The sequence below is a fragment of the Gouania willdenowi genome, chromosome 11 (assembly GCF_900634775.1).
Source record: "Gouania willdenowi chromosome 11, fGouWil2.1, whole genome shotgun sequence".
Taxonomy (NCBI): Eukaryota; Metazoa; Chordata; class Actinopteri; order Blenniiformes; family Gobiesocidae; genus Gouania; species Gouania willdenowi.
In genome coordinates this window covers 28,384,867-28,398,461 of record NC_041054.1, presented here as the reverse complement: position 1 = coordinate 28,398,461, position 13,595 = coordinate 28,384,867, and the positions used below count along the sequence as shown (strand labels likewise).

The window sequence follows — 13,595 nt, the reverse complement described above, 5'->3', positions numbered from 1 at the left end:
TTTCATTTGAAAAATAATTATTATTTAAGGTTTTTAGGCTTTCTGCACTGTATATCTATTTCTGTGATAATGTCACTATTGTTTTGTATATATTCCATGAATAATGTATAGTTTGTTTTTTTTAACTGCGTAAAATAACAAAAAATAAATACATTTAAAAAAATTTAAATATGAACATTTTATTTTATGAGGTTTTATATTTAAATTTTATTATTACTTAACATTTCAGGCGACTCCATTTTATTTCCAGGCGACCACAAATGGGTTCACGGCCCCAAGGTTGAAAAACACTGCAGTAGATCTTTAGCTTAAAACACACACACACACGATTAAATTCACTTTACACCTAATGATGCATTAGGAACTAAAATCCAATGCAAGAAAAGTTCTTTAAAATGACTATGATGAGATATTGTAGTGATTCATGCATCACCCACACTAGTGTGCACTTACATAAGCATTCCATGACATCAGTTTTCCTAATTCCAAGGAATTTTCATCATTCACTTTTTTTATCCAATTCACAAAACATGACGACACAAAATACATGTTTTAACAAATATACCAAAATATAATTAACGTTTTATTTTTCTTCTGATAACAGATGTCACTCAGAACTTGTAGACCACATGTGTCAAACTCATTAGCGGCCTAATCGTACAGCAGGAGAAAACACCAATCATTGTGAAAATAAATGACCAAATATTTCATTTCCCTCCAAAAACACAAACTCATTAAAGCTCCACAGAATTTGCAGCAGCTCGCTATTCTCCCGCACTTTTAGCACATGTTTGCAGTCATTATTCATCACAAACTAATCACAACTGTCAAAAGACCGCTCAGTCTTCTACAATCATGCAGTCATTTTTTACCACAATGTGTACAAATAATGTTCTAAATCCCACAAAATGACATAAAAAATGTATCACAAAATGGAGGATTGTTTTAAAGTGTGTGTTTTTTTGTGTATTTTTCAGTTTTGTTTTGTATGTCTGTAGTCAATTTGTGTTTTTTTGTTGTTGGTTTTTTGGTTCATTTCATGCATTTTTGTTTTCTTGTAATTTTCAAAAATTTTGCTCTAATTTTGTCAGTTTTTGTTGTCGTGTTTTTGTGCTCATTTACATGTATTTTTGGTGTCATTTTCCACCTCTTTTTTTGTATATTTGTAATCATCTTGTGTGTTTTGGAGTAAATGAATGTTTTTTTTTTTCCTGTTTTGTCTGTTTTCCTTTCATTTTGTGTGTTTTTGAAGTCTTATTTTGTTTGTTTGTTAATTTCGTTTGTGTGTGTTGCATTTTTCTGTTCTATATAGCATATCTGTAGTCAATTTGTGTTTTTTTTTCTTTCATTTTTGTTCATTTTATGTACTTTGTTTTCTTGTTTATTTCTTTATTTTTGAAGTGAATTTGTCTGTTTTTTAAGTCATTTGTCCATTGTGTGTGTGTGTGTGTGTGTGTGTGTGTGTGTGTGTGTGTGTGTGTGTGTGTGTGTGTGTGTGTGTGTGCTGCTGTAAGTGATATACTGGTGCATGTGTTGCATTGGGAGCAATGGTTACAAACTGCTCACAGGAGTTAAATAAAGACAAATCCTGAGCACCTTCTCTAGCCCTTAACTCCACTCTAACTATTTAACCGTCATCATCACACACACACACACACACACACACACACACACACACACACACACACACACACACACACACACACACACACACACACACACACACACACACACACACACACACACACACACACAGCAGCTATGAAGAAAGGATGGAGGAAGTTTCTATCAGCAGCTTCCAACCTGGATGAATGAATGAATGAAGAGATTCCAGGGAAAGTTCCCTGAGTTCGCGCCAAGTTCTAACAATCACACACAACCACGGACGGTAAAACAGACAGACACGAGCCACAGCAGGTGCTCTTTATCCATTTAATTACCTGTTGGTCCCTCCATGATGTCAGCGAACACTCCCGCGGTCAGCAGCAGTAGGCTCAGCACTGAGGGCAACATGGTGGCACAGGTAAAGTCCAGCTTTGGTCCCCACAACAGCAACAACAACACCACCGAGGAGGAGGAGAAGAAGAAGAAAAAGAAGAAGAAACTGGAGAAGAAGAAGAAGAATTCCTGGCGGAAAGTCCGGAGGAAGCTGCGCGCGCGGCCAGGACTACAGAGAAGTTGTGAGCTGTGCTCGCGCCCGATGTCTGATGCTCGGACAGCTTCTCTCTCTCTCTCTCTCTGTCTGTCACCCTCCCTCCCTCCCTCCCTCCCTCCCTCCCTCTCTCTCTCTCTCTCTCTCTCTCACACACACACACACACACACTTTCACTCTCCCTCCTTTTAAAAGCTCCCGCTGTCGACCGCGCGAGAGGCACCGGAAGACGAGGCAGCGGCGCCCCCACGTGGCGGACACACGCATTTCAGTCACATTAAAGTGAAGGAAGAAGAAGAAACCTCGTCTGTATGGTAGTGTTGGGAGTAACTAGTTAGTTTTTGTAATATATATTACAATAATATATTCCTTTTTGAAGTAAGGCAGTAGTGTAACTCATTACAAAAGTGGAAATATATTACTAGTTACAATTAAATTAACACTGTGGACTTTTAGACCTAAAGAGTTATTTTAAATGATTCCTCAGGACAATATACAGCGCTTGATAGTATCAATGCTCTGAGCGGATTCCCTCTTGAAATTCTGACGATGTAAGTTTGGAGAGACGGACCGTCTTTGGCCACGTCATGTGACCTGGAGAATGCCTGGAGAACGTTTCACTTTACGGTAATCACATGACCACAGGCTCTGATATACACAGTTCCTACGTAACATCGCAACATACGGGCATTTCCCGACCATTGCAGTAGGCAGCTGAAACGAGTTTAGCCTCTGTTCACAGCCAAAAGAGCAGCAAGTCAGATCCGTAACTCCGGGATGAGGATTGGCTCTCAGGGCTGGGTCGGTCGGGCTAGAGTGCGAAGCGAGGGAGGGCTCGCACCGCGGCTGGAGGATGAGCCGCCACCACCCTCCTCTCCCCGCCGCTGGAGACCCGGTACTCGGCCCGCCTCGCCAAAAGACAAGGGAGGCTGGCCCCACTGACTGACTGTTGGTTTTTGCGACAGTGCTGTGGCGCTTGTGGCCACTAGGGGCGTTTGACGTAAAAGTTACAGGTCAAGCGCCCCTAGTGGCCAAAAGTTACACAGTGAGCTTTCTGCTCCTGAAACAACAGAAGTATTTGAAACAAAACTTAAACCGATGTTATTCAAACACTATAGTGTGATTTAATTAGTTTTCTGGACCAAAAGTAACTCAAAGTAGTGTAACTCAGTTACATTTTAAAAACAGTAATATTGTAATACAAATATATAATTTTTTTTTTATCCCAGTAACTAGTAATACATATATATATTACTAGTTTAGAGTAACTCACCCAACCCTGATGGAGGACGAGGAGTGCCACAATTTAATAAATACACTATTCATTAATTACTTAAAAGTGTCAATAATTAAATAAATGTGTCAATATTTAATTAAATCCATTTTACATTTGTTTTTAATTCTGAAAAGTGTGAAGTATAAATATTTCACAATTTATTTATTTCATGGTCTGGTGATGCAGCACTTTGTTAATTAATTGTATCTGTCAAACTCGCAACACCAGAGCATACGATACATACATACTAAATAAATATATAGTTAAATATATATAGACTTTAATTTTCAGAATGAAAATGAAATGGATTTAATTAATTATTGACACATTTATGTAATTATTTAATTGTGGTACTCCTCATGCTCCAAACGTCTGTTCATCCCAAACCATTGTTAAAAAACAGGGTTGGGGTCAATTACATTTTTCAGTTACAATTACGTTTACAATTACCCATGTTCAATTGCAGTTCAATTATGATTACAGTGACAAGCATTTTTTCCAATTACAAACACACAATAAGACTCCAAAAACAAGCAAAACACAGAAAATGACTCCAAAACATATGAAATGACAGGAAAATGTACAAACTGACAACAAAAACAGACAAAACTATAGAACAAGAGTATATAAAAATGAAGACAGACACAAATGTTTTGTTTCCTGTGCTAATGCACTGATTGGTCATTATTTTAACCCTGACATGAATGTTGATCATGTGACCCTCAGATCAGATACTGTGCAATCACATGTTTGTGGTTCCGCCCACATTGACACGGCTACATATGGATCAATCGCTCTGTGTGTGTGTGTGTGTTTCCATTAATCCAGCTCAGGGTGAAGTGTACCTGTTAACTTTGTGCACGGTCCAAACCCGGGCCACGTGGCGCGGGGCCACTGCTCACTGGAGGAGCCAGATGAACACTCTTTATCACTCCCTGCCTGTGAAATATTGATTTCTCCAGCCTCTGGGCTTTTAACTTGTGTCTGGAAGATATTTATTTTGTTGGACCACGGTTGCAGGGTGGGATGTATTGTCAGCTCGCTTCATTTGCCAGAATGTAATAATTCAAGGTAGATTTGTTCGACTTTGGGAGAGGTTGATCTATTGGTGGCAGAGGAGCAGCTAAAACCTTAAGACCTCCACATTGTTGTTATTCCAGAAGATGTGTATGGGACACAGAAGAATAATGAAAATCCTGAGAAATGGACGAGGCTTAACCAAAGTAAATCTTTATCAATACTGTCAGACCATGTCATTTCAACTCATTTTCAGGACATCACATGCACTTTGGTCTAAAGATATGCAGAATTTTTACTCTAATGTTGTGTGTTTTTGTCATTGTATTACTCTCATTTTGTCAGTTTTACTCTAATTTTGTCAGTTTTACTAATTTTGTGTGTTTTAGTTGTCGTTTTGTGTATTTCACTCCAATTTTGTGTGTTTTTGTCGTAGTTTTGTGCGATTTATTCCAATTTTGTGTGTTTTTGTTTTACTCCAATTTTGTGTATTTTTCTTGTTTTGTGCATTTTACTCCAGTTTTGTGTGTTTTTGTCATCGTTTTACTCTAATTTTGTGTATTCTACTCTAATTTGGTGTGCTGTTTATATTGTTTTGTATGTTTTACTCTTATTTAGTGTTTTTGTTTTCATTTTGTGTGTTTTACTCTAATTTTATGTGTTTTACTCCAATTTGTGTTTTTTATGTTGTGTGTTTCACTCTAATTTTGTGTATTTTTCTTGTAGTTTTGTGTGTTTTACTCCAATTTTGTGTGTTTTTGTCATCATTTTACTCTAATTTTGTGTGCTGTTTATATTGTTTTGTATGTTTTACTCTTATTTTGTGTGTTTTTGTTTTAATTTTGTGTGTTTTACTCTAATTTGTGTGTTTTTATGTTGCGTTGTGTGTTTAACTCCAATTTTGTGTATTTTTCTTGTAGTTTTGTGTGTTTTACTCCAATTTTGTGTGTTTTTGTCATCGATTTGTGCGTTTTTCTCTAATTTGTGTGTATTTGTAGTCGTTTTACTCTTTATTTGTGTTTTTGTTTTCATTTTGTGTGTTTTACTCTAATTTTATGTGTTTTACTCCAATTTGTGTTTTTTATGTTGTGTGTTTTTTATGTTGTGTGTTTCACTCTAATTTTGTGTATTTTTCCTGTTGTTTTGTGTGTTTTACTCCAATTTTGTGACTTGTTGTGAACTTCAATAAAAGTAAGTTTTTGGATCTATGCTACGAAGCTTGATAATTATATCCTGGATGAATGTCCGTTAGCGGGCTTCAAGCACCAAACATTACCAGTCAGAGAGCAGCTGTCCTACAAATGTCGATAACAACACGCTAATTTAGGCCAAGTGTTTACAGCCTCAGTACGTGTGCGCGCCCATAAAAGGGGTGGAGATTACAGCGTCTGACTAATGACTACAATGGAGAAAACTGGCAGAGCGAGCTTTTTACAACGGAGGAACAGCTTATGAATGCGTAAAAGTGTGACATGATATTAATCCAATGGATGATAAATGGACAGCGCTTTGAATGAATTAATAAATGAATTAATGATTGACTTCACCCGTCCACGCATATGGAGACAGGCTTGATCAGCTGACTGCAGATCAGTTCATCAACTGGGGGAGTGGTGGCCTAGTGGTGAGAATCTGCACCAACCAGGTCATTTTCTAAGAGAACTGATTGGTCAAAAGGCGGGGCTTTAGCATTTGCTCAGAACAAAACCTGGTGCCGACGAGGTTAGTCATTCAGCCTAAGTTTCCATGGTGATTTAGCTGGCGAGCTTTGTAGGACAGCACACACTGATTAAATCCTGGAAGTTAGCACAACTAATTTTGTGTGTTTCTCTATTTTTATGCATTTTACTCTAATTTTGTGGCTTGTTGTGAGCTTTAACAAAAGCAAATTTTTATAATTTCAACACATTTTCAGGACATCCCACACACTGAGGTCTAAAAAAACTCTGAAATTTTTGTTCCTTAATTATTCACTCAACGCACTGTACATTAGCTTGATTGGATGAATATATGGCCAATTTAGTGAGGGTGGTGTGTGTTGTTTTTTTTTGTTATATATATATTACTGTATTTGAAGGGGGAAAAACACCCAAAAAAAGGAAAAATGTGTTCATGATAATTATGTATTCAAAAATACATGTTTTTCTAATGTGTTGGTAATTAGATCTTTTGTGTTATTAGTGAAAAACGAATAAACAATAAATGATTGTAAGTCACAGAGCCAAGCTACAATGGCCTCATGTAAAGGATTTTCAATATTTTAGAGTGGTGAAATAACCCAAAGTTGAAGTCCAAAATAAAAATAGTCTCATAAAGAAAAATATGTTTTATATCCCAAGAAAAGATAACATTTATACTGTAAATTAAAACAGATCAGATTATTTTTTACATTCCCACATGCAGTTATGGGCCAATGAAAATAGTTTTTATTTTATTATTTTAATATTTCCAGAGCGTTTCACCCAAGAACCAATGCATATATGTGACTAATCATTAGTGATGTGAACAGTCTATGTTCATAGCTCTAAGCTGATCACATTACAGGGAGCTGACACATATGCTAAGTTCTTTACTGAAGACCCAAACATGTTTCAGACCTAAACACACACTCACTTTTTACAAATTGTCAGGGGACAGAAAAAGACAAAACAGAAATACAAGAAATGAATCTTAAAACAAAATAACCAATGCTCACAGAATGAGAGAAGAATACGTGTCCTGTATTAATGCTCGTATTGATGGTTATCATTAGAAATGCATTCATGCATATTTGTCATTATTTAGTTCTAAGCTTTTTATTGCCTTTGAATTGACTTTTCACTCCAGTGTTTCTTTTTAATACATTATAAAACAATTGTGACATTTTTATGAATTCCACGTCGACATTACTGTCTTTCAGAACTGTGCTCTGTTATTGGGTTTTCAGTCACTATTCACTTCAAGGTGGTTTGAACTGCATTAACCTATAATTAAAGATTTCTTCAAGTGATTGATTTTAGATTGCCTGAGCTTTTATAACATGAATAAATCTCCATCAGAGCCACACTCAGGATGTAACCATTAACCTCAGGGTTGGCTCGTCGCTGATGCTTGTTTCTAGAAATTACAATGAATTCCATTAGTGCTATGTTCACTATCAAACATTGACGTGTGCTATTTGATTCTTTATCAGTCAATTCCTATAAAACTGAAACAAGTTACAGGTGAAATTTTTAAACAGGTATCGATCCTGGAGGCTGGATCAATATAAATACTATTTCAGGCCAGTTGTTTTCAACCTTTTCAGCCCGCGACCCCCAAAATAAAGGTTCCATAGAGTGGAGACCCCCACTGTACCTGAAGGTGGTTGAACACAGACATGAACATTGAAGAACAGTCATGTGGAGACAGGGTCATCTATAAGGGGGAATAAAGGGGAGAGATTTTTGGGGTCCATCCATAAAGTCAGTAAAATGATGGTCCATTGTTCTATGAATCTGTGATAACCACATTTATTTATTCATCTGAATAATATCTACTGGTATCCTTGGCTCCCTTTGTTATTTTGCTTGCCTGGCAGCATCTCTGGGCCCAGGGCGGCGCTTGCGTTTTCTGAAGTGGCTCTTACACACACATCAGTTGTGGATGCACTGGCCTTGGGCTGTGGGATAAGCTCGTACTGGGCTGAACCTTAGACACGTTGATCCCAAATACCAGTTTTAGGTACAACCACTCACTCCTTCCCTCTGTTCACGGCCACCCCCATTATACAATTGCTGGTTATATAATTAGAATATCATGAAAAAGTTGATTTATTTCAGTTACTCCATTCAAAAAGTGAAACTTGTATATTATATTGATTCATTACACACATACTGATATATTTCAAATGTTTTCTTTTAATTTTGATAATTAAAACTAACGCATAATTAAAATCCCAAATTCAATATCTCGGAAAATTAGAATATTACTTAAGACCAATACAAAAAAAAGATTTCTAGAAATGTTGGTCAACTGAAAAGTATGAACATGAAAAGTATGATCATGTACAGCACTCAATAATTAGTTGAGGCTCCTTTTGCCTGAATTACTGCAGTAATGCAGCGTGGCATGGAGTGGATCAGTCTGTGGCACTGCTCAGGTGTTATGAGAGCCCAGGTTGCTCTGATGGTGGTCTTCAGCTCTTCTGCATTGTTGGGTCTGGTGTCTCACATCTTCCTCTTCACAATACCTCAGATTTTCTATGGGGTTAAGGTCAGGTGAGCCAATCAAGAACAGGGATACCATGGTCCTTAAACCAGGTACTGGTAGCTTTAGCACTGTGTGCAGGTGCCAAGTCCTGTTGGAAAATGAAATCTGCATCTCAATTAAGTTGGTCAGCAGCAGGAAGCATGAAGTGCTCTAAAACTTCCTGGTAGACGTTGGACCTTAAGAAACAGTGGACCAACACCAGCACATGACATGGCACCACAAACCATCACTGACTGTGGAAACTTTACACTCAACCTCAAGCAACGTGGATTCTGTGCAGGCACGTGCAGTCAGGGTAGGCAAGGTAGGCAGTGCCTACCCAGGGTGAATTTAAATGAATGACGTATTCTTTTTATTTTATTTTATTTATTTATTTATTTTTAATCATAATATATATTTTTTATTTTTCAATTTCCGATAGCCTACAGTACCTCTAAGTTTGAAAGTGTCAGCATTTTTGTGCTTTTCATAGCCCAAATGAGTGACTAAACATACGCTGCACACTCCTGTATTTCGGGGAGGAAGACACACCTCTCCCGAAGGCACACTGCTGCTCTGCCTTTAGCGGCTAAAGTTTAGCCCCATATCACGTGAACGGATGTTTGCGCATGCGCAGTCAGTTCCCCACAGACCCACTATGAAAAACCATTTACGCAAAAAGGAAAATCGCCACGCTGCCTTTGGACGTAACTGTGCTATGTTAATTCCTATATGTATGTTCACAGTGCATAGTGAATACAAAATAGATATCACGTGGCCACATCTAGTGGGCGGGATACAGCCCGGGATTACACTACACGACTCCAGATAGGATGACAGCGATGGAGAGGATAAATACATTTTCATAACTTTCTTTTGAAGAAAAGCGACAGCTTTTAAAAGATGGGAGACCAACACCTGAGCTACCAGACCTTCAGCAAAAGAAAGGTCTGTCATGAGTCTGCTTATTTAGTCACTCCCTGTTCCTTGATTTTGCCTGTTCCTGTCCATGTTTTCCTGCCTGCCCAGTTTTCCTGCTCTCCACAGCTGCTCCTCATTCCCTCGTCAAGTCGGAGGAGGTTATATATACTCCCTCAGTTCAGTCAGTCTCTTGCTAGATTGTCAACCTGTGAAGAGAGACTTTCAAGCTCATTGAAATTATTGAGAGTTCCTGATTCTGAGTGTAAAGTGTGGAATCTGTGTTCCTTTAATAAACAAATCCGATTGGGGAATATTTCAGTTATCCTCCTTGTTTTGTTTGGGGCCCGTTTATTCAATCTTTTAGATATTTCAGTTTCTTCCTACTCCTTCCTGCGTTGCATTTGAGTTCTTCTGTATACCTGTGATAAGGTCAGAAAAGTGTGCGGACTTTCCAAAGTGAATGGTACAAAAGGAAGGAATGGCTTTGTGGATGCGCCTCACGGAACCGGCTGTTCTGCTTTCCGTGTTTGCTGTTTGGCGGCCGTGGCATCACCAACAAGGTCTGGTCAAATGCGGGATACTGCGATTTGAACAACTTGCCCTGTGCCATAGTTAAACACGAAAAATCAGTGATCCACATACAGAGCCAGATTGCTCTGAAAACATTTGGCCAGAGCAGAATTGACCTGGCTTTGGATGAGCAGCGACGGCTGGGTGTTAGCATGCACAATGAGAAAGTAAAAAAAAAACCAGAGAGATCCTTGAAAGTCTCATTGATGTTGCTTTCCGTGGAAACAATGAGATTGAAAGTTCTTTGAAGGAGGCTTTTTTGGGCTTAGATGATGTCAGTGATGACAGGAGAGCGACAGCAATCAGTAACTACATGTTCGGTGTACTGGACAAGTTGAACTGTGAACACAAGTTAGTAGCGCAAAGCTATGATGGCGCGGCAGTTATGGCATCCCAGCTAAATGGTGTGCAGGCAAAAATCAGAGAAAAGGTCCCGGAAGCAATGTTTACTCACTGCTACGGTCATAAACTGAACCTTCTCCTTTCACAGTCTGCACAGATGATCCCTGAGTGTAAAGTATTTTTTAAGACTGTGGAGGGCCACCCTGCTTATTTTAGTAAGTGTACAAAACGCAGCAAACTGCTGGATGAAGTGGTGAAATGGCGCATTCCACGCGCCGCAGCTACAAGATGGAACTCAAACTCCAGGCTTGTTCAAACCATCATTTTCCACCACGCAGAGATTCGTGATGTGTTCAAACTTATTCAGGAAAACCCTGACGAATGGGATGGACAAGCTCTAGCTATGGCCTCTGGATTCAGTGTCTGGCTCTCTAAAGCTTCCACCTGCTTTCTTCTCCTGGTGTACAGCGCGATATTCACAGAGACGGATGCATTGCTCCGTGTTCTTCAGGCCAAAGTGATGGACATAGGATTCTGCTCCCTTCGTGTCAGCGACACCATAAAAGCCTTAAACAACCAGCGCGAGTCATTTGACTCATTTCATGATCATTTTCAGGAGCGGCGTAAAGCTCTGAACTTGATTGACAGCCACACGCGCAGCAAGCAGCCGATCCCAGAGGAGAGACGAAAGTTGTTTCACAGCATCCTGGACAACACCAGCTTGCAAATGGAGGCACGATTTAAGAACCTTGGAAACCATGATTTTCTTGATGATCTGTCAGTCCACTTTGATGATGCAAAACTGCACAGCCTCGCTAAATATGGCAAGCATTTTGATTTTGTGAGGCTAAAAGCCGACCTCGTCGGACTATGTAGCTCACAGATGATCAAAAACAGATCACCTCAACAACTGCTGGCTTTCCTGGTTGAAAATGACCTTGAACAGACTGTTCCACAGGCAACAAAACTGCTGAAGTTGGTGATGAACACTCCAGCCACCACAGCATCGGTGGAGAGGTCATTTTCTGCTTTAAAACGCATCAAAACCTACAGCCGCAACAGAACAGAGCAAGGAAGACTTTCATCGCTGGCTCTCATATCTATTGAGAAAGAGAGACTCATAAAGCTGAAGGCCAAGACAGCGGACTTTTACACTGCTGTGATCGACATCTTTGTCCAGAAAGACAGACACATGGACTTCATCTTCAAATAAAGTAAGTCTAAAGTTTAATCTCTCTCTCTCTCTGTGTTGACCTTTGACAGCATGTGCAGACAAGGGGGAAGGAACAAAAAAAAAAAAAAATTGTCATTTGTGGTCTGGATTTGTAACGCCTTGCTTGTACACTTTTTTCTACCACATCTTTTCCTTCCCTTCACCTCTCTATTAATGTGCTTGGACACAGAGCTCTGTGAACAGCCAGCCTCTTTAGCCATGACCTTTTGTGTCGTGCCCTCCTTGTATAAGGTGTCATTGGTCATCTTTTGGACAACTGTCAGGTCAGCAGTTTTCTCCATGATTGTGTAGACCTACAGAACTATACTGGAGACCATTTAAAGGCCTTTGCAGGTTTTTTGAGATACCAGGTGTCTTCAATATTGAACCTCTCCACAATATTCTTATTTTCTGAGATGCTCAATTTGGGGTTTTCATTAGTTGTCAGTTATAATGATCAACTTTAAAATATATAAACACTTGAAATATGTCAGTGTAACAAATCAATAACACACTAGGGCTCAGGAACTGACTGCGAAAAAGGTCAACAGAAATAGGTTCGGCTGTAGAGCCAAGGTGTGTGAATAATTGGACACAGAAACAAGGATTTCGTTTTAGTATATGAATATTAAAGATATTATATATAGTAAAGATATATGGGGTCAATTTATATTGATATATATTATTTAGTTGTTATCAATAATCAGGTATAGGCAATAAACAAACAACCAAAATACAATTACAAAACAAAGACAATATTTTCTTCTTTCAAAACTTGTAGTCAAAGTTCAGTTCAAGGTTCATTTCCTTTGGTGAGTTCAGTTCAGTTTGTTTGATTTCGCCAAGTTGGAAAGCGAAGGGTTTCGCAAAGTTCTTTCGCATTGGGGGAAAAAAATACAAAACAGAGAAGGTCCCCAGGGTATAATCCAAGTATTAGGTCTGAGTGTCCGAGGAAACAAAAAGATCAAATATTCCTACCGCGATGCAGCGGTGGTTGGGTGGTGGCTCGCCATCTAGTGGTCGAGAGTGGTAGGTGATCCAGGACTAACCTGACCTATAAAACAAGGCCAACAACAATCAGTCAAACAGGAATTAACTTAAGTATATTTTAAAACAGAAAATACATTCACCTTAGCACATTTAAACAATATGTCATTGTTAATTAAATAAACAGTTATAAATAAATGCTATAAATCATAGCAGAAAAATCTATATCAAGGTAAATCAAATTGAAGCTTCATTCTATATTTTCAGAGATCAAAAGGAATAAAGTGCACTTTTAAATCAACATCATTAGCTGTAAAGCTAAGTCATATCATAAATTAAACATGCATGTTTTAAATAGATTCTTCAAATAAATCATCTCATTCAGTAGGTCAAAGCCTATTCAAGACCACATAGCCGAATGGGCATTTCTTTCAAAAAGTAACAGAAATGGTCAAAATCAATCAAAACTACAAAAAGCAAAGTATTATTTTACTACAATACTATTTATTTAACAATTCGGCTTTGATTATAAATTAGAAAATAAAAAGATTACTTAAATAAAAGTGCAAATGGTCAGACTGACCCTGTGTGTTCCGCAGCTAATGGTGGCTTAATTTTGCAGGAATTTTAATGGAGTCTGGTACACCACAAATCCGCCAAATACTTAATAAAACACATTGAAGTACAATGTGAAACGACTCACCGGTGAGCGGAGAGATATCTAGTTTATAGGAGAAGATGTTCATCCAGGTATTTCTTATGAAGGTTTTGTTTCAGTGGTGATTTTCAATCAGTAAGCCGACCATGCAGACGCCACAGTGAGAGCAGCCATCACAGCATTCAGTGGAGCAAACAAGAGTGAAGGGGGAGGAGCCAGGGACTTTAAAGGTGTAGGGCGGGCTCGTCAC

General features: G+C 38.6%; 1 protein-coding gene across 4 annotated transcripts in view; it reads right to left on the bottom strand.

Moving 5' to 3' along the window:
• The window catches only part of ptprua (protein tyrosine phosphatase receptor type Ua), a 389,498-nt gene extending 387,280 nt beyond the window's left edge, over positions 1–2,218 (bottom strand). For all 4 annotated transcript variants that reach the window (XM_028461775.1, XM_028461776.1, XM_028461777.1 and 1 more), the window contains exon 1: positions 1,941–2,218. In XM_028461775.1, coding sequence (XP_028317576.1) covers positions 1,941–2,013 — 73 coding nt within the window. In that variant the 5' untranslated portion in view covers positions 2,014–2,218. The remainder of the gene's footprint in view (positions 1–1,940) is intronic.
• Between the last annotated feature and the right edge of the window lie 11,377 nt (positions 2,219–13,595).